This window comes from Cyprinus carpio, chromosome B7, assembly GCF_018340385.1.
Source record: "Cyprinus carpio isolate SPL01 chromosome B7, ASM1834038v1, whole genome shotgun sequence".
NCBI lineage: Eukaryota > Metazoa > Chordata > Actinopteri > Cypriniformes > Cyprinidae > Cyprinus > Cyprinus carpio.
Window position 1 is genome coordinate 44406727 of NC_056603.1, and position 19387 is coordinate 44426113.

At 35.8% G+C, this 19387-nt stretch overlaps 3 protein-coding genes, 1 long non-coding RNA gene and 1 pseudogene across 5 annotated transcripts; 1 reads left to right on the plus strand and 4 right to left on the minus strand.

Moving 5' to 3' along the window:
• The first annotated feature begins 4703 nt into the window (after positions 1 to 4703).
• LOC109107753 (NACHT, LRR and PYD domains-containing protein 1 homolog) lies at positions 4704 to 13137 on the plus strand. Of its 2 annotated transcripts, XM_042728809.1 has the most exons (12): positions 4704 to 4836; positions 5239 to 5338; positions 6919 to 7073; positions 8890 to 9101; positions 9232 to 9482; positions 10332 to 10451; positions 10589 to 10715; positions 10798 to 10824; positions 10979 to 10999; positions 11442 to 11543; positions 12055 to 12114; positions 12221 to 13137. In XM_042728809.1, the coding sequence occupies exons 2-12, from the start codon at positions 5282 to 5284 to the stop codon at positions 12358 to 12360; spliced, it is 1272 nt and encodes a 423-aa protein (XP_042584743.1). In that variant the 5' UTR covers positions 4704 to 4836; positions 5239 to 5281; the 3' UTR covers positions 12361 to 13137. The 2 variants fall into 2 exon arrangements, with proteins under 2 accessions (XP_042584743.1, XP_018976514.2); XM_019120969.2 differs by lacking the exons at positions 4704 to 4836; positions 5239 to 5338 and adding an exon at positions 7150 to 7223 and having other exon boundaries at positions 6932 to 7073.
• Positions 13138 to 14200: 1063 nt separating this feature from the next.
• On the minus strand, positions 14201 to 14648 carry LOC122137881. The gene is made up of 3 exons (XR_006155113.1): positions 14557 to 14648; positions 14412 to 14467; positions 14201 to 14236 (listed from the first exon to the last, which is right to left on the minus strand). It is a non-coding gene; the product is annotated as an uncharacterized LOC122137881 (long non-coding RNA).
• A 598-nt stretch (positions 14649 to 15246) lies between these two features.
• On the minus strand, positions 15247 to 16048 carry LOC122138064 (annotated as a pseudogene).
• An 862-nt stretch (positions 16049 to 16910) lies between these two features.
• On the minus strand, positions 16911 to 17346 carry LOC109107754 (histone H4). Its single transcript, XM_019120970.2, has one exon. The coding sequence runs from the start codon at positions 17300 to 17302 to the stop codon at positions 16988 to 16990; it is 315 nt and encodes a 104-aa protein (XP_018976515.2). The 5' UTR covers positions 17303 to 17346; the 3' UTR covers positions 16911 to 16987.
• Positions 17347 to 17962: 616 nt separating this feature from the next.
• LOC109049876 (histone H3) lies at positions 17963 to 18508 on the minus strand. The gene has a single exon (XM_042728861.1). The coding sequence runs from the start codon at positions 18449 to 18451 to the stop codon at positions 18041 to 18043; it is 411 nt and encodes a 136-aa protein (XP_042584795.1). The 5' UTR covers positions 18452 to 18508; the 3' UTR covers positions 17963 to 18040.
• Positions 18509 to 19387: the final 879 nt, after the last annotated feature.

Here is a 19387-nt window from a genome sequence, read left to right on the forward strand (position 1 = left end):
GAAAGTACATGGACTGGTATGTTTTTTTGTGCATTGTGGGAGTTATGTGAGGTATGTACCACTCCTGGAAGACATGCCAGGTATAAGATGACAGACACAACAGAGGGATCATAACTGTGCCATCTTAGCAGACGGGTGTTAAGAAACTCTGCAGCTGTCATCATGTCCATGAATAAAACCACCGAGACCACCAGTGAAAGCAGGTCAGTATCAATCACATTCTCAGAAAGTTTGTTGCGCTGTGGTCTTTAATTGTGTCAGTTGTATGTCTGGTTTCAGCAGTAGGCTGTTTATAGTCAAGGAGTGTAGGTCTATATGTTGAATGCTTACACTAAACGTAAGTAGGTACTGGACTTTATAGACCCGCATCACTTTGTGATAAATAACTAGACAATCTTAAAACATATCTTTTAGTTCTGACACACTCCATGTGAGGACTGCAGGTAAGACAGTCCAAGGTGACAGCGACAGGACTGAGTCAACTATTTTGTCAAATAACAAAGTGGGTAGTTACTAGTTATTCTGTTCTGAACAGAATAGACAAAAATGTATTATTTCCTATAATAATTATTATTATTTTACAGTAATCAAAAAGTTATTGTTCTTATTGTACTGTATGCAGTACTCAGGTTGCACCTGTATCAGAACAGACTGCAGTCAAGGTGAAGGTAATGTTTAAAGAGAGCTGTATGGTTAAGGGTAGTTTAAACCAGCATAAACTTCTGATGGTTTGAGAGATGAGTCTCTGATATTTGTTTCTGCAGGATTCAATATTGGTCACTAATATTGTGAAAGTAGTGAGGGGTCTCTCACTGTTACTATGGAGGGGATTTTACTCTAGGAATATGGTTTTAGTTTGTGTCAATTATTTTAGTGGTTATAAAAAAAATAATTAAATAAATAAAAAACTCTCAACATATTTTTCCCTTTAGGTCATATTTTGGTGTCGTTTTAATGAGTTATGCATTCAGTGTCAAATGTGGCAAGTTGTTGTGGCATGTCTGTCTTGTTTTGAAAGGCATGGCATACCTGTTTGTTTACAGTGAGCTAAAAAGGACAAAGCCTTGGGCTATTTCAGTGCACTGTATTTGAGATGTCCACTTTTCATAGTTAATGTTTTTGCGTTTGTATATTTTGACTATGGAGACAAGTCTAGGGAAGGGAAGTGAGCATCAAGTAATTAAATTAACTTAAACTCAAATCAGATTTAATAACATTTTGTAGCAATTCAAATGTTGCCGGTTGTGCCATTGTTAGTGTTATATAAATCTGGCAATTTTTCATACATTCATATTCAGCATTTTATTTTATTTTTGTCACTCCCTTGGACTGTTTTGTTGTGTTTTCATTCCTCATGTGCTCACTGTGACCCAGTGTCTTTGATTATGTTCACCTGTGTCCTCATTAGTTGGTCCTACTCACCAGTCTGTCCCTCGTTAGCACCCCTATGTAGTGTTCATTTCCCTGTTTGATGTCCGGTCTCCTGTGTCACTATGTGTGTCACCTGCCTGTTCTATCCTGGTTTTACCCTAGTGTGCATTTAATAAAGTATATGTTTGCATGTATAGTGGCACATTAGTAAAACCTGTTAGACCTGTTTGAGGTGTGCAATTTGTTTCTGATGAAGTGAAGTCAATCATTGAGGTGTGCAGGCATTTTATTTTATTTTTGTCACTTCCTCAGTTGGAGACTGTTTTGTGTGTGTGTTTTCATTCACTCATGTGTGTGTGACCGCGGTTGTATATTGTTTGTGATTATGTTCACCTGTGTCCTCATTAGTTTGGTCCTACTCACCACAGTCTGTCCCTCGTTAGCACCCCTATGTAGTGTTTTCATTTCCCTGTTTGATGTCCGGTCTCCTGTGTCACTATGTGTGTCACCTGCCTGTTCTACCTGGTTTTACCCTAGTGTGCATTTAATAAAGTATATGTTTGCATGTATAGTGGCACATTAGTAAAACCTGTTAGACCTGTTTGAGGTGTGTTATTTGTTTTTTATGGGTGTGCAATTTGTTTATGATTGTGTGAAGTCAATTCTCTAGAATGTCAAACAGCACTTCTCTAGAATTTATTAGTGTGAATTGTTATGCAGCAGTATTGTTGTGTGTGTGTGTGTGTGTGTGTGTGTGTGTGTGTGTTTTCTTCAGTGTGTTCAGCTAAGAGGATTATTATTATTTTTTTTATTTTTTTTTGTTAGCACCATGGTTCTCTTATATCAGATCTGAAGTCTGTGCCAGATGATGAGGAATAAAAGTGATTAAAGCCCTGTATTTATGTTCAGAGCATCTCAAATAACTGAAGTGAGGTGTTTTGTCCAAGATGCAGAGATTTAACAAAACAAACCTGCTACATTTGCAGCAGTACTTTGGAAAAATGCAGAACAAAACTTGTATATGTGTCAATGAAGCTATAACTTCTCTCACAAAAACATAGTTTTTGTTGTTTTACCTCAGACCACCTGTCAGTTATTTAGTGGCCTTGAATGATAAGATGCAGAATAATGCAGACAAACTGGAGAGGAGCATCATCGTGAGACAACATTTTCTTATTCCACATCATCTGGCACAGAAAAAAAAAAAGAAAAAAAAAATTGCAGAAATGCTGTTTAACATCAGCAGCCTAGCATAGTAGTGCATTCAGCAAATTCTAGAGAAATGCTCTTTAAGTCACATGCACCTTTTTGGCACCAATGTTTAATTCCATTTTGTGTACTGAAAAGCCTTTACCGATGACTTTCCTAGTGAAAAATAAATATAGAAAAAAGACTTTGAAATAAAATTATTTCATGCTAAGCACACTACAAATACATTTACATACTATTTACATAATAATAATAAACTGATATACTTAGTCTGCTATACTGAAACAACTAATTTTGTACATAATGCACTTTAATTGTAAGTCCAACTAAAGATATACTGAAGTGTATTAGATTGTGTTAAAAGTGTTAAAAATTAAAACTATTGCCAGGCATACTTTTGGTACATTTTAAATATGTTGCATTTAAAGACCATTTTTATTTTCAGATCATACAATAGTGACATTTAAAACACACTGGAGCCTGACTATTGAGAAATGTGCACTGTGCACAAGTAGTACTCCTAATAAAGTTTAATTATAATATTATGTTGGTAATAGAGTATATAGTTTTATTTGTGACCTTGTTTTTAATTCTGTTTGTGGTTACTTACTTTGTACGACACATTGGTCAACGGTTTCCAGAAATTTGTTGAGTTTTTCGTCAGGTGTCTTTTTTAATTATATGATATCATTACGTTGCTGTCTTGCCGCCAGCCAATCATTGTATTGCTTTTTCGGGGAACATAATCTTAAACAACTTAATCCTGATATTTTAATCAAGTCTGCAAATTCACTTGAGGAACCAAATTAGCCAGAGATCAGTTATCAGGATTAGAAGATCTGGAGTCTTTCAAATCATCTCAGATGTATTAAGCGAGGCACGAAGTACAGACCCCTGAAGTAAATTAAATGCTTGTTTACAAGCGGTTTTATTTACGTCTTTCCACGGTTGAAGCACTGATTGAGCGATTGTTACATGTTGTTACATAGATGTTCATTCATGTTTATGTTGCATTAAAAGTGATAGTAAAGAGGAAAGAGCGATCGCATCCACTTGCGGCGCGTTACGGCTCAGACATGGGAACCGGAGTCAGTGCTTGTGTTTATACCTCTCTTATACAGCGATATGCCATGCCACATCAAAGACTGTCAAAATGCCATTTATTGTTTGAACTTCCTGAAAAAAAAAAGATAAAATAAAATAAAATAAATAAATGACATAACTCAAAGATGAGTTGCTGTGGTTAAAACAATGCTGTGCATGTACAGTTTAAATCTTGAATTTGTTTTGTTTAATAATAATAATAATAATAATAATAATAATAATAATATAATATAAATAAAGGTTGTAGGTACAAAGGTTTTAGTGAATGTAAAAGTTTGGGTATTGATTTGGAGAGGAGGGGATCTGCTTCATGTAAATGCAGGCCCAGTTCTAGAGGGGTACTAACATTTCTAATAGGAATTTAACTTAAAATTAAGTTAATGCAATATAAAGATACATCCAAGTAAGCAAATTTATTTATTAATTTAATAATTTTATATATATTTTATTATTTATTTATTTTTCATTTCACTTTGTAGATCTCAATGAGATTTCAATTAAAAAGTAGATCCCCACACAGAAAAAGTGCACACTTAATATGCACCATTAGATTGTAAGTTACAGGTTACTCCCTGCTAGCTACACTTCACAGACATTAAATTACATGCTGTCAGACACTGGACTCATGTGCTATCATCACAGGCTTTACCCACAATACATGTTTCACTGGTAAAGTGCTGTCACACCCTTTTGGCACCAGCTGGCTTAGTATTTTCTGTGTTAAGTATTTGCATAACTCCAAAAGTATTAATAATTGACTTGTTTCCTTTAGTAGCAGGAAGAGCTCATCAAGAGCTTTCATTTTATTGATATGTCACTTACGCCTTTCTGGTTCTCACCCCTCAATATATTCATATGCAGCATTGTTTATTTTATTTTATTTTATTTTATTTTATTTTATTTTATTTTATTTTATTTAGTACTTTTTTTGTTTTGTTTTATTGTTATTGCTGCTGCTTTAATAGTTGTTTGTGATTAAATAAATTAAACAACAACATACATAATCTCATGCTTTAACAGTGCAGCTGTGTTTTACTAATCATTTTGATGGGTTTCATATGCAGATGCATTTAGATCAGATGGCATATGTCCTTTTTTATCCTTTTTGCATGTATAGTGGCACATTAGTGAGACCTGTTAGACCTGTTTGAGGTGTGTAATTTGTTTCTGATGAAGTTTAGTCATTTCTATGCACCGTCAAACAGGACTTCTCTAGAATTTGCTGAATGCACTACTATGCTAGGCTTCAGCATAGACTTTCAGTGTGATTCAGATAAGGGGATATTTTTTCGTTAGTCTCCTATATCGGATCTGAAGTCTGCGCCAGATGATGTGGAATGAAAGTGTTTCAAGCCCTGTATTTATTTTCAGAGCATCTCAGCATGTCACATAACTGAAGTGAGGTGTTGAGGTCCAAGATGCAGAGATTTAATATAACTAACCTGCTACATTTGCAGCAGTACTTTGGAAAAATGCAGACAGAAACTTGTATATTTGACTCAATGAAACTATAACTGCTCTCACAAAACCTTACTTTTTGTTATTTTACCCCAGACCACCTGTCAGTTATTTAGTGGCCTTGAATGATAAGTTGCAGATGAATGCAGAAAAAGTGGAGAGGAACATCATCGAGACACAACAGAATCTCAACAAGGTAAGTCCAGAACAGCTGCTTCCGTGGATCACAAATCAAAGCCAGAGAGTTTATCACTGCTGCTGCTCCCACCATTAAGCATCTTGAAGCCCCTTAAATGATGCCAGTTTAGGGTTATTCTGGTACAACTGCAGAAAGTGTATGCCAGTGTTATTTTAGTGTTTTTATATAACATTATTGCATTTTGAATTAGCCTTTCTTTTTACACTTTCAGTTTTTATTTTAATTTATCATTTCCTTATGTGCATTTGCCATTTTTTTTTCATATGTCAGTTTTAGTTTTATTTTATTTCAGTTAGTTGCCAAAGCAACATTTATATTTTCTGCTAAATTTGACCAAATTTTAAATAAATAGTTTTTAGTTAACAAAACTAGTGAATGCGAGTGGAAAGAAACATTAAAGGTATAGTTTACCAATAAATGAAAATTGTCATAATTAAAAGTATACTCAAGTAAAGTTCAAGTATATTTTTAAGTATACTTTATGTAGCAAGTATACAAATATCAGTGTTCAAGTAGTATACTTGTAAGTGTACTGTTTCAGTACTCTTTGGGACTAAATTGGACCACTTTCTAGTATATAAAAGTAAACATTTTTTAGTATAATTTAAGTATAACAGTAGCAAACTTTGAGTACACAACTAGTTTACCTCTATGTTTGTAGTTTGTACTGCAATTATACTAAAAGTGAACTTATAGGTATACTGATAGTTTACTAATTAAATACTTTGTACACTTTGAAGTATAGTCTCGGTAAACAACTAGTTTAGTAGTTTTATACTGCAAGTATACTCACAAGTTTTCTTTAAGTGAACTTTACATCAGTATACTACTATGTCCCTACTTAGGTTTTAATTTGTATATATTTTGTTATATGAATATCTGAACATACAAAACATCCAAAGAAAGAACAAGGTCTGCTTGTAAACAAAAACATTTTATTCTAGCTTCATGCATTCTTTTTTAAACACTTTAATGTGGGTAAGTTTCATAAAAAAATAAAGAAATAACATTTTGAACAAAAAGCTGAGAAAAGACTATGATTTGGATTCAGAATGATAATCAAAACGTAGATGGAGTCGATCAACACCCCAAAGCTTGACTGTAATTATTACCTCTTCATCAGTCGACATTTTATTCATTTTATTTATAGTTTCATGTCAGATGATCGTGTTAGATTACATGTGTTACTATCTGTTGTTTATTTTTCTTCTTCACTTGTGTTTTTTGGAAATTCTGTACAGAAGATGTGTATTAGCACCCTCTACCTTATAATAATGAACACACGGATTCTAGGAGCACGAGTATAGCGCAAATATATTGAGACTTTTTGTAAGTATAAGTCAATTACACTTAAATGTCATTTTAAGTATATTTCTGAGGAGAACATAAAGCCCATTTCTGGGAAGTACATAAAAAATAAACTAAAAGCATACTTTCCTATTTTTAGTTTAAAAGAAGTATACTGATAGCACACTTGAATAAACTTCTTTTTCGTAAGGGATGACAAAGGGGTGAACTATTCATTTAACAACTGCTACATAACTATGCCTAACTGTGTTGCTCTTTGATGTTTCTAGGAAATCAGGAAGATTAATGAAGGGAGGCAGGCCCTGTACCAGGAGCACATCGACAGGACAATCCTGAACTCACTGGAGCTGCTGAATACTCTGGATCAAGATGTAGCCGAAGCCTCTCGTTTGCAGCATCCTCAATCTGAGATGATTGAGAAGGAGTGAGTACAAACCTCATAAATTTTTTTTTTTTTTTATTTTTTTGGATTACTCATGTTTTTCTTCTCAATGGAAAAGTATGAAACAACTACGAGAGCATTTACAATTGCTCTGCCAACGTCAACCGGGGAAAGAAGCTTGATGAGAAACTGGTATGTATCTTAACATACCTCTCTTTCTCTTTCTTTCCTTTTCAAATGCAAATTATTTATGTAGTGATGTTGAAGTGAAGCGTTCTTGAACCAGCAAATCTTTCAACACAGTTGTATTGGGAAAAGGTTCATTACTCAAAGCTCTTTAACGCTGTTTATGTTGTGGCCATCTAGCGGTCATAAAATGAATAGTACCTTCCAAAGTGCTGTGTTCCATTACAGCTGCTGGTCTCACAACTGATTCTACAACTGATTTTTTGTTTTAAATTATTTTAGGGAAATGAAGCTTCAGACATCATATATCATGTGATTTTTGCAAAACAAATCAAGCTCCAATACAGTTAATGTGAAATGTGTTTTGAACGTGTTGGTGTTGAACGTAGCACAAGTGTGTGTCGGTTTGGAGAGAAGGTCAAATATAAGCCTTAATTAGAGCTCAAACTGAGGTTTTGGTCTGGATTTTTGTTAAACCTTGATATACCCATCGAGTGGTGGCTCAACGCAATAGGTGTGTTCGACTTAACGCGGCGCTGTGCAGATCGATCAAAATCTGACTTGAAGCAGTGCATGCTGGTTAGAAATTTTGTCCGACTTGTGACGGTGCCATTTGTGGTCACTTGTGGCATCAAAGTACTGTGATAGCGCTCCGAGAGCAGACAGGTGACTCAGTTGGCTCCAGCTTCTCCAGAGCCAGAGATTTTCTTATTAAGAAACTTATTGTTTTTTTTTTTTTTTTTTTTTTTTTTTTTTTTTTTTTTAACTATCAAAATGCTTGTTATTGATGTGGAAACGCAGAAAATCGAACCTGGTCTGAATTTTTTTATGATTCAAGTTATGGAGGCAGTGTGTAAATGTGACTGAAACAACATGAGGTGTGAAAATTTCGGACGAGAATTATGGACTCAGTGTGCAAAGATCTTAAGTCTTTGACATCCAACCTGACATTAACATGAAAAACATCAATAAAAAATGTAGGTTTTAACTCGGTTAACTGGTTGATTTATGAGAATAATAAAACAATGTTGGCAGAAGTTTTATATTTGGCTTTTCTGAGGTAGGTTAAATTTTATGTCACGACTGATATTACTATGCACAAGCTGTTTTATTGATGATTTTTGAAACTCAAATATATTTCAAGAGAAGTTTGTTTTTATTAAATTGTTCTGATTTTGTCTGCATTTAAATATTTATTCATGTTTATTTTGTTCTGCAAATATCAAAGAGGGAAAAGATCAAAATTGAGAAAAGAGATTGTGAATAGTAATGTTATTTATTTTTTTAAAAAAATCCCATAATGTTTGGGGGAGCCCGTAAAATTTTTTGCATATGGGCCCTGGGCTGGCTTGCTATGCCACTGTGCCCATCCCTATGAAGAGCCTGAATATTTGTTGATTTTTTGACAGCAAACATTTTAAAATTCTATTGAAACTAAGCTTTTATCTGTAGTTCAGTGACTTTTAATTTCTTTATTCGATTAATAATTATTTTTCTCCCTCTCAGGATGATTCTGAATGGGAAGTTAAAAGACCTTCAGAGGTCACGACAGATGCAAATATCAAGTACAGGTACAGAGAGAAAGCTTTATAAAATCAAACATGTAAAATTGCATATCTACTATTACATCTTCTGAGAGCATCTATATCAGTGTTATATTTGTGTTTTTCAGTGTCAGCTCCTCTGAAGGGCAGCATGAATGTTCAGAGACTGGCCTCCGCTGGCGGTCTGACACTGATGTCAGTTTGGAGTATCAGTTTGTTGAGTGGACATCACTCAGTAAAGATATTTTGAAGAAATACACACCATGTGGTCCTTTGATAGACATCACTGCAACCTCTGGCACACTGGAGGAAATTCAGTTACCTCACTTCGTCTGTGTCGGTAAGCCATATCTCACTCCAGATCCAGTCATTTCAACACGTACTCTTCCATTCAGGTAAACAATTTAAGCCAGACCAATGAGCTTTCGTTTTTGAAGACTTTGTAACTTAAACCGCATTACTGTCCACAGATTCTATATCTTCCTCAGATGATGCAGTGAAAGCTCTTTATGTGAAGGATGGTACTGTTTCATTGGAAAGATGTGAATTAAGTGGACTCCATGCAAAGTTTCTCAATCCCACAGCCGCATTATTTGGAGTTGTAGCAGTTCAGGGTCACCTCCCCCTGAAATATCACTGTGAGACTTTGATTTATCGCAACAGAAAGGCTCCCCTCAACCTTCATGTGTACCTGATTGTAAAGGATCAAAAACTTAAGAAGGTAAAATCTTATGAAAAGCTTTATGCACCATATGTACCATATGACCATGTATTTTGACATTTATTTACTTACAATTGTAGAACATAATACATTTATTGGATGATTTTATTCGAAAGTGAAAATAACCAAACTGCTCTGAAGGGATAAAGAAAAAATTGCCATTATACTTTCCCTCAGGCTGCTCTTTTCTACACAACAAAATAAAACAATACATACAAATGATATAGTCTAAAGTCTTTTAAAGCTATACATTGATTGGCTGAATCGGTTCAATCAATCCATCAATCTGGTATGTTTATAACACACGTATGAATTTCTGTAAGTTATATATACCACTCAGCAGATTTCAGTATTTGAGATTTGAAAGATGTTGCATGGCTTCAGAAGACTTGGAATATAAGATTTTTTTTTTAAACGGAGAGTTCCGGTCCTTGATTCTGATTGGTTGAGCCAAGTTCTAAGCTGTTGTAAATTACTCTACAAACATACACCTTTGTTTACGTTTGTGTGTTGCTCGGCAACCACTTTAGTGCAACCACAACTGATTCTGAGGAACTACTTTGTTTTTGCGGAAGAATACTGTTTTTATTAATATCATTACACTTCATTTGCTCTGTTTTATTTTGAGAAAACTTACTATGCATATGGAATAACCATTTTCTAAAAGCCATGGTTTACAGTGAATTTATAACATATACAAATTTATATAAAGCACATCTTCTTGGGGCTTATTGCTTTAGTATGGACAGTATGAGTAGATTTATCTTTTTGCTTTTGTAGAAAGCCAGTGTAACATTACTTCTGTAAGTACATATTTAAGAGACAAATAATTCTGTCTAACACTGTTAGTATGTGGAGGAGAAGGAGAAAAATAATATGGAGATTGTAAAACCAACACCAGATGAAGGCCTTACAATGGATGACAGTTACACCCTGAAGACGTCTTGTGAATCCAAAATCAAACCTCCGGTACTTGCAAAAAGTTTGCCTTCACATTCATTCATTCATTCATTCATTCATTCATTTATTTATTTATTGGGGGCTAGAAAATAATCCAGACTTACATGCTGTCTCTTTCTAAAATATTTCAATTCACTTCTTGCCAGAGTTTAAAATTGACACCCGGCAAGACCAACTTCTTTGATTTACACATTCAAGATGCAAAGGAATGTCTTGAACTCTCTATAGAGACAAAAGAGGGACACAAAATATGGGATGTTAATATAAAATCAGGTAAACCCACAAGATCTTACAAAACTGTCTGCAGATCATCTCTTTATCTTTTATCTTTTAATTTTTTTGACTGTTCTTTCAGAGGAATTCAACACAAACAGTTCAGCATGTAAGTGGGAGTACAATCTCATGAATCACACAGATCTGCATGCTACAAACATGAATACATACTATCTATTCAAGAAAGTGTTTTACTGTAGTTCTGCAGTTAGAATAATATTTAATACTGTTGAATAATGTATGTATTTTTGGCCTCATTTCAGCTGACTGGAGGCTAAAAACAAGTAAGTGATGATGACAATTTAATTCAGTGACCGGTAAATGTTGTGTAGTGTTCTGCAAAGTTTAATATTCTTATTATTATTTGTGTATTTAGCCACAATGTGCAATTTAAGTTTTACCTAATCTTAAATGCGGCGTCTTCCATCTTCTTTAAAACACTGCGCTCTCATTTGGTCTACAACCGTGGAGCATTCTGGTATTGCTTTCCTGACGAAAGAAAAACTGAATGCTTTCCAAGAATTTGGCCAAAGCTGCTGTATTTCTGAGTATAATATCTGCACACATATAGGCTAAATTTTGATTATGCAGTTTGTAAATGTGCAGCCTACACATTTTTTATGTAATTCCAAAAGCCTGGACAATAATTTTACGTTATGAGTTTATTTTTGTTGTTTGTATTTGTTATATGTATATTCTTCCTATTCTCTTTGTGTGTGTTTTGAGTTAATAGATCGGTGCTGATTTTGCAGTGGTGGCGCCAGCTGATAACAGCTATTGAACTCTCAGCTGGGGGTCCTCTTAAAACGTCTCTTCAGCGATCCAGAAGTGAGCTGATGTGGCTTCGGGCCGCTCGCACTGTTCCAGACTCTCCGTCAGCCGTCCGACCAAAGACTCCTGCTAGCGTTTATTAAAGTTGTTTCATACTTATTATGTGGTCAATGTAGAAGAGACATGCCCTTTTGCTTGAATCTGTTTTGTTAATAGTAGTTAGGTAAGGATCTTTATATTTTTATTTTATTTTGTTAGGTTAATTACATTGATTTATTTTCTAGACTGACTTTGTTTGTTGTTTTTGGCCTTGGGTCTCTCTAAGGTCCAGTACCACTCAGTGACTGTTTTTCCTCCTCAATTTATATATATATATATATATATATATATATATATATATATATTATATATATTTATATATATATATATATATATATATATATTATACTTGGTTTCAATTTTTTGGTCTGACGGCTTGATGAGAGTCTTTATTATTCTTATTGCGTCCTAGTGGACATAATAATTAAAAAAAAAAAATTTGCTTTTTTTGTTTTTTTTCTTTCCGCAGGTCATCAGTCCTCAGAGACTGACACAGCACAGAAGAAAGGAAGATGCAAAAAGGGTGAAGGTGAAAATAATTTATGAAAATAGATCAGTCTGTTTCTGTGCAGATTCTTCATAAAGTACTGTTCAGTGGCTTTTCATGAAGATGAGGCAACATTTTGTTCATCCAGGAGCTGAGTTTGTGGAGAAGCACAGGACAGAGCTGATCAGTAGAGTGTCTCTGGTGGAGCCCATTGCAGACGACATGAAACCTCTGATTGGAGAAGAGAAATACCAAATCATCTTAAACTCAGGAACAAGAAGAAAATGAGAGCTCTTCTGGACTTCCTCACAACATCTAAACTGAAAGAGAATCTTTACCAAAGCCTTGTAAAACATGAGCGCTTCCTTGTTGAAGATTTGGAGGATTGTGTGTAGATGTGTCAGAAGAATGAATTCATTATGGTTTATTATTACTTTACAGCTAATGACCTGGAGTATAATGAGATGTGGAATATGCGGTTCTGATTGGTTTAAGTACCTTTGTTGTCTATTTTTTACACTCAATGTCATCAAGTGTTCAGATAAAAGCTCAAATACTTTGAATTTGAACTTTCTGAACTATTTTACACCTTACCTTTGGAGAGATTGGTCTGTTGTTAGGAAGAATAGACATTATTCCAGACAATCTCCATCTGAATAATAGATCTCTGTTTGTGCTAGAGCCACCAGCATTAACAACTTTTACCAATAGTCTTATTTCCTTAACTTAGCCTGTGGTTTGTAAAAAATATTGTTTGGTGGCTTCACATTTACTGAAAACTAATTCCTTTTTGTTGTTTTTGGGGGACATATATATATATATACACACACACACACACACACACAATACAATACTATATATTTTAAGGAGTTCTCTGTTCCCATTTATTATTATTTTTCCTTAAGTTGCTTCAGGTAGCTATGATAAATTGCCTCTGGATACATCTTTATAATTAACTGCTTTTTTATCCTTCATAGTGTCGAAAATGAGCTTGGTGAGAGTTGATGCAGTGCAGTAGTTTGGGCACTATGTTTGTCTTTAAATGAGTTGGACAAATCAATAAATACTGGGAAATACTTACAAAACTGTGCTCACTTTGATTCATTTATTTTTCTTTATTTTTATAATTTGTTTTTATTTGTTTGTTATTGGCAAATCACTGAAACATTTACGTTTACACTTAGTCATTTTGCAAAAGCTTTTATCCAAAGTGATTTACCATTGGGGAATACATAAAGCGATTGTTCTTAAAAAGGCAAACAGACACAGGAAGTGTCTAGTTTTAATCGTTTAAGCACCACAGCGTCTTGTCTCCATTGGCAACACGCACAATTTGTGTCGATTGCAAGTAACGTCGCAATTTAGTTTCTTCTTCACCACCTGGATACTGTTGTAAAATGTTGAGATTCAATCAAAAAGTGATCAATACATAGAACAAAATAAAAATTAAAAACGACTGCAAGTGATGTCACTAGCGGACGTGCAAGTGTTTGAGAGTGCAAGTGCAAAGCTGTGTCCCAAACTTAAGTGCATGGTCTCCGGAGGGTGCATTTGAAGTGTGATTGCGTCACAGCAGTCTGCAGCCCAATATTATGAAGCTGCAGACTCAGAGCCTGCATCTACAGTCCCGCAATTTCAGACCCCTCGTTTTTTGAGACAGCGCCTACTGCTGTTCGGAAGATCGTATAACACCCTTATCCAAATGCCATTGAATATGTTATAGGATGCAATATTACGGTCTCTTTTTATTTAAAGTTATCCAAATAAATATTTGCGTTCCCTGCTTAATGCATGTGCAAAAAAAAAAACCTCATTGTGTTCTCAAACTAACAAATTACCCAGTAGTATTTTTTGAGCGTGTGTGTAATTGAAAGAAAATTACTGATGTAAGGGACACAATTACAAATTGAACTATCTTCTGAAAAATATTATGTGATATTATATTGCTACAATGTTTTTTTTTTTTTTTTTTTTTTTTTATTCAAATTCTAATTTTTCTTTCAGTGCAACCTATAATGGTCTAATTAACATTACACCATGCTAACATTACAAAACCTGTTTTTTGGATATTTTGAATGTGAAGCAAAACTCAAATAAGAATAGACAAAACACCAATAATAAACAATTATGTACTTTATTTAATCATCACCTTGATCACCGTCATCTTGGTGTAAACATGACAAACCAAAGAAAAAAGAAAGAATTACGTTAGTGACTTTACTTTTCGTCTTCAATTGCATAGAAAAAAAAAAAAAATAACCCTTTATAAGTCGCTTTGGATAAAAGCGTCTGCTAAATTAATAAATGCAAATCGTAAATGCATAAGGTAAAATAATTACTTCTGTTGCTTCTTTTCTCATTCGTTTTGCAATCGCCGTCAAATTCCTCAACTTCACTAAAATAAAAGATGAATGCCATTGTCAAAAAGTATTGTGTAATAATAAATATTATTATTTTTTTTGCAAATGCAAATTACAAGCATACCCAGGGTGATAAGTAGGGCCACGGAGGAACACCTCCTCAGCCTCCTGCCAGGATAATGCCTGCAGCTCACATAGGCCATGTTGGCCATGATGTCCTTTTAATTTAATATATTTATTTTTGTTTATTAATGTTTGAATATTTGCATATATGGCAATAATCTAAACAATCCAACTGACAAACATGTTGGGGCCTACCTCAGGAAAAAGAAAACTACAAATGAACTCCACTTCATCTGTGAAGTTCAGATGAGTTTCAGAATTCTGCAGCAGAGCTCTGAGGTGTTCAGAAAGAATGGCACACTGCTGCTCACGGTCCATGTATACTGGCACACGTGGCTTTAGGGGGAACCACTTTGATGGTGCAAACAAAAAGTGTTGTTTTATATATACACAAGCCATCAATGAATAATTGGCATAACCATTAAAAATATAGCTATGATCATATTGGATAATCAATTGACAATGTTGAAGTTGACAATGATCACAGCCCTGGGTGAGTCATTTAGGAATGCTAATCTTTAAATGGTGAAAAAGGACCATTTCTGTACCACGAAATGCTGCTCTGTTCCCTTTGAAGTCACAATGCAGAATCCAAAATGACACAGTTTGGCACATTCCATTATTTAGAGGGATTAAAATGTATGGTTTCTAATAAAAGTTTAATAAAAGCTAAATGAGTTGTCTCATAAGATGACATATTATGGTATTTTATGCTTTAGTAGAGTCAAAATCTTACATAACCTTTAAATAACCACTACAAACACATAAATAAAATATGTGATACACAATCTATACATACTCAAAAATAGACCTCACCTCAGACACCTACTTTCCTTTTTAAAGTTTTGTGCTAAAAAGGTCCGTTGTGTTATTTTCTTGTTTTGCACTAGTGTAAATCCAGACTTGTGATTCACATATATAAAGTACAAACCAAACTCAATTACTAGCTAACCTTTATAAAGTTAACTGGTTATTATACACCTCACTAATCAAGCTCGCTCTTTAAAGGAGAAGATGGGTGGCTCTTAAAAGAGCCTTTGGGGTGTTTCACAGCCTCTGACTGTTCTACTTGGAGCTGGTGTACTTGGTGACGGCCTTGGTGCCCTCAGACACGGCGGTGTTTGGCCAGCTCCCGGGCAGCAGCAGACGCACGGCGGTCTGGATCTCTCGGGAAGTGATGGTGGAGCGCTTGTTGTAGTGAGCGAGACGAGACGCTTCAACCGGCGATGCGCTCGAAAATGTCGTTGACGAAAGAGTTCATGATGCCCATCGCCTTCGAAGAGATGCCGGTGTCAGGATGAACCTGCTTCAGCACTTTGTACACGTAGATGGCGTAGCTCTCCTTCCTGGACTTTCTACGCTTCTTTCCTCCTTTCGCGGCTGTCTTAGTGACGGCCTTCTTGGAGCCTTTCTTCGGCGCGGACTTCGCTGGTTCAGGCATGATGACGATGTTTCCGATTAAACTCTCAGAAATCAATAACTATCTTACCTCATACAGGGGTATTTATTCACTCGTCTATGCTAATTCTGATAGCGATAGTGGATCTTGTGATTGCTTGTTTTCATTGGTCAAACCCATAAACTCGTATTTAATTGGACCATTCGAGGCATCACGAACTGGAACGAGAGCCAATCACAAGCGCTTAAATTATAGCTCCACCCACCGCTCCATGTTTGAACGACACCCACCCGACTGGGTTTCCTTTGTTTCATTTCCCGCTATTTTTATAGTAATATTTTATATATATAAAAAAATAGTTATAGATAAATAACATGCACGAATGTTTAATTTTAAACCATTATAAATCCATTAAGGAAATTATGGAGGACAAATACACAAAGCATCTATTATTTAACAAAAAATTGAGCGTTTACTATTTTTGCATTATTGACACTATTTTCCTGTTTAATACTGTAAAGCTGCTTTAACACGATCTGTATTGTTAAAAACGCTAAATAAATAAAGGTGACTTAATAACCTGGAACTCTGGTGCGACACAGTTTACAGAAAATGTCAATAAAAATACCTTTTGTGGAAAATATAACATTAGCCTTTATTTTCCGCAGCAGTCTGATTTATTTATTTTTTGTTAACATTACCTTATCAATTATCATTTAACTTTTTTAACTAACAAAACCAGAAAAATAATCCCCATACTTTTACAAATAAATAAATCTCACGATTTAAATGAAAACATCGGTTTATCTCTATATGCTGCTTTAAAATCACAATTTTGTAACGAAATTCCACATCACTAAAACACTTTACTCGCTCTGTAACCAACACGAAACTATTTGTTTGTAAAGGGTGTAATGACGAACATATAATTAGTTTTCATGTAGAACACGAAACGGCAAGATTAACTCTTTATGTGAGAGTGTGGGTGGCTCTTAAAAGAGCCGTTGGGTTTGTTCTCCTGATTTGAAGGCGTTTATCCTCCGAAGCCGTACAAGGTGCGTCCCTGTCTTTTGAGCGCGTACACAACGTCCATAGCGGTGACGGTCTTTCTCTTGGCGTGCTCGGTGTAGGTGACGGCGTCGCGGATCACGTTCTCCAAGAACACCTTCAGCACCCCGCGGGTCTCCTCGTAGATCAGACCGGAGATGCGCTTGACTCCGCCGCTCTGCGAGCGAGACGACGAATGGCGGGGTTTGGTGATTCCCTGGATGTTATCACGCAGAACTTTACGATGACGCTTAGCGCCTCCTTTCCCGAGTCCTTTACCGCCTTTACCTCTTCCAGACATGATCAAGATGAGCTCTGTTTCAGTCAAGTGACGAAAACGAATATGAGAGAACTGTTCCAGGGAGGCATTTTATAGTTACTTACAGGACCTAACTGAAACCAGCTCATTTTGTCACATGACTCACCCTTCCCCCTCTAGTTCGAGCACGAAACCCCAACTCTGATCTAAAAACGCTTTGACTTCCATATCACGCGCACCAAAGTAAATGAGAACTACAAATATCATATTAAACATTTAAATATGTGGTTCTCAATTCTCCTATAAATAAACACCTGTTATAACAAAATTACCTCTATCGACATATTAAACACCGCAAAAGACATATGTGACGCAGTTAGCAGATTAAAAACGACAATTTATAATAAAGCTGTGCATGGATTTCAGGCGGCCCTGATATGGGCCAACACTACGTTGCTGTCTGGGGATGTAAATGCACTTAGCTGCTTCACATACACAAATACACTAAGTATGGACGTTACTTTCAGTTTTTATTAGATAAGTGTCACTGAAACGGAATTAATGATTAACATCTGTTGTTTTGCTTGTAGTGAAGGCAATCTAAAGTTGGTAAAAAATAAATTTAAAGACCCAAAACAGAGACCCAGACAGAGTTCCTTAATAAGAGTAATGCAATATAGTTAACATTTGTTATACTTGGGGTTAGAGTGGAAACTGTCTCGTTCAGTGTAGTGTTGGTGGCTCTTAAAAGAGCCTTTGGGGTGTGACGCAGCGGCGGGTTTAAGCGCGCTCTCCGCGGATGCGGCGCGCCAGCTGGATATCTTTGGGCATGATGGTGACTCTCTTGGCGTGGATGGCGCACAGGTTGGTGTCCTCGAACAGACCGACCAGATAAGCCTCGCTAGCCTCCTGCAGGGCCATGACGGCGGAGCTCTGGAAGCGCAGGTCCGTCTTGAAATCCTGAGCTATCTCTCGCACCAAACGCTGGAAAGGCAGTTTGCGGATCAGCAGCTCGGTGGACTTCTGATAGCGGCGGATCTCTCGGAGAGCCACGGTCCCGGGCCTGTAACGGTGGGGCTTCTTGACGCCGCCAGTGGCTGGGGCGCTTTTCCGGGCGGCTTTAGTAGCGAGCTGCTTCCTCGGGGCTTTACCACCGGTGGATTTACGAGCCGTCTGTTTGGTTCTTGCCATTGCTGCGACCGACTTCTTTCTCCGTTCAGCACGTAGAAAATAACTTTCTGCTTATGCGTCTGCTTTTAAAGCATCATACGGTCACGAGCTTATGGCGTCATGAAGGAGCAGAGGCTTGTGATTGGTTGGTCTGTAACGTCTGCACATGACTGCTAGCCAATGACTGCGCAGCTTCTGTTTTCAAACTGGGCTGTTCGTGTTTCCCGCTCAAAATGCTTTGTTCTGTTTATTACTCTTTACATCATTCATACAACTTCCAGAATCAATGTCCATTAGCAAATCACAAAATATAAAACAGTAACATAAAAGAATTAAAAAAAAAAATACTTTTTCATTGGTGACTGATAGCGTAAGCGTAGGATTTGACAACAACATAACAGTATTGTGTGGATCATCCACCAGCAAGTATTTTTTCAGCATTATCCTCATAGTCATTGTAAGCCATCTGAAGCATATATAGACACTCTTTTTAAAAGTTAACCCACAAGGCAGCAGTATAAAAAAAAAGTTTACTCTATGCTCTAAAAATGTTTCTACATGCTCCGAACACATAACATTTTCTCAGCAACATATTTGCTTGAGCATATAACATACACTGCCTTTATATCATCATCATCATCATCACTCATTACATTGTTAATGATATGACCCATTTATTTATTTTAGTTTTAGCACCCACATTTAACAATTCATCTCATAAATACAAATCTGGGATTTTAAGATCTCTATGTTCTTTGGTTCTGCATATCATGGCAACACATTTTTTATTTTTATTTTTTTCATATTTTATTGCACATGATATCTAATAATCAGAACATGTATTCAGCAGCCGTTTACAGCCAACACTACTCGGGCAAAAACTACTAGATCATCAGCATACATACTGACCATGTTATCACTCATACATACAGTCTTACAGTTACTTAATTCTTCAGA

Excerpts from the sequence above, each read along its gene's own strand:
- LOC109107753 (XM_042728809.1), top strand. The coding sequence starts at position 5,282 with ATGAATGCAGAAAAAGTGGAGAGGAACATCATCGAGACACAACAGAAT. Across the intron at positions 7,074-8,889 it reads TCTGAGATGATTGAGAAGGA|TGTCAGCTCCTCTGAAGGGC; the intron begins GTGAGTACAAAC and ends TGTGTTTTTCAG. Across the intron at positions 9,483-10,331 it reads AGGATCAAAAACTTAAGAAG|TATGTGGAGGAGAAGGAGAA; the intron begins GTAAAATCTTAT and ends TAACACTGTTAG.
- LOC109107754 (XM_019120970.2), bottom strand. The coding sequence starts at position 17,302 with ATGTCTGGAAGAGGTAAAGGCGGTAAAGGACTCGGGAAAGGAGGCGCT.
- LOC109049876 (XM_042728861.1), bottom strand. The coding sequence starts at position 18,451 with ATGGCAAGAACCAAACAGACGGCTCGTAAATCCACCGGTGGTAAAGCC.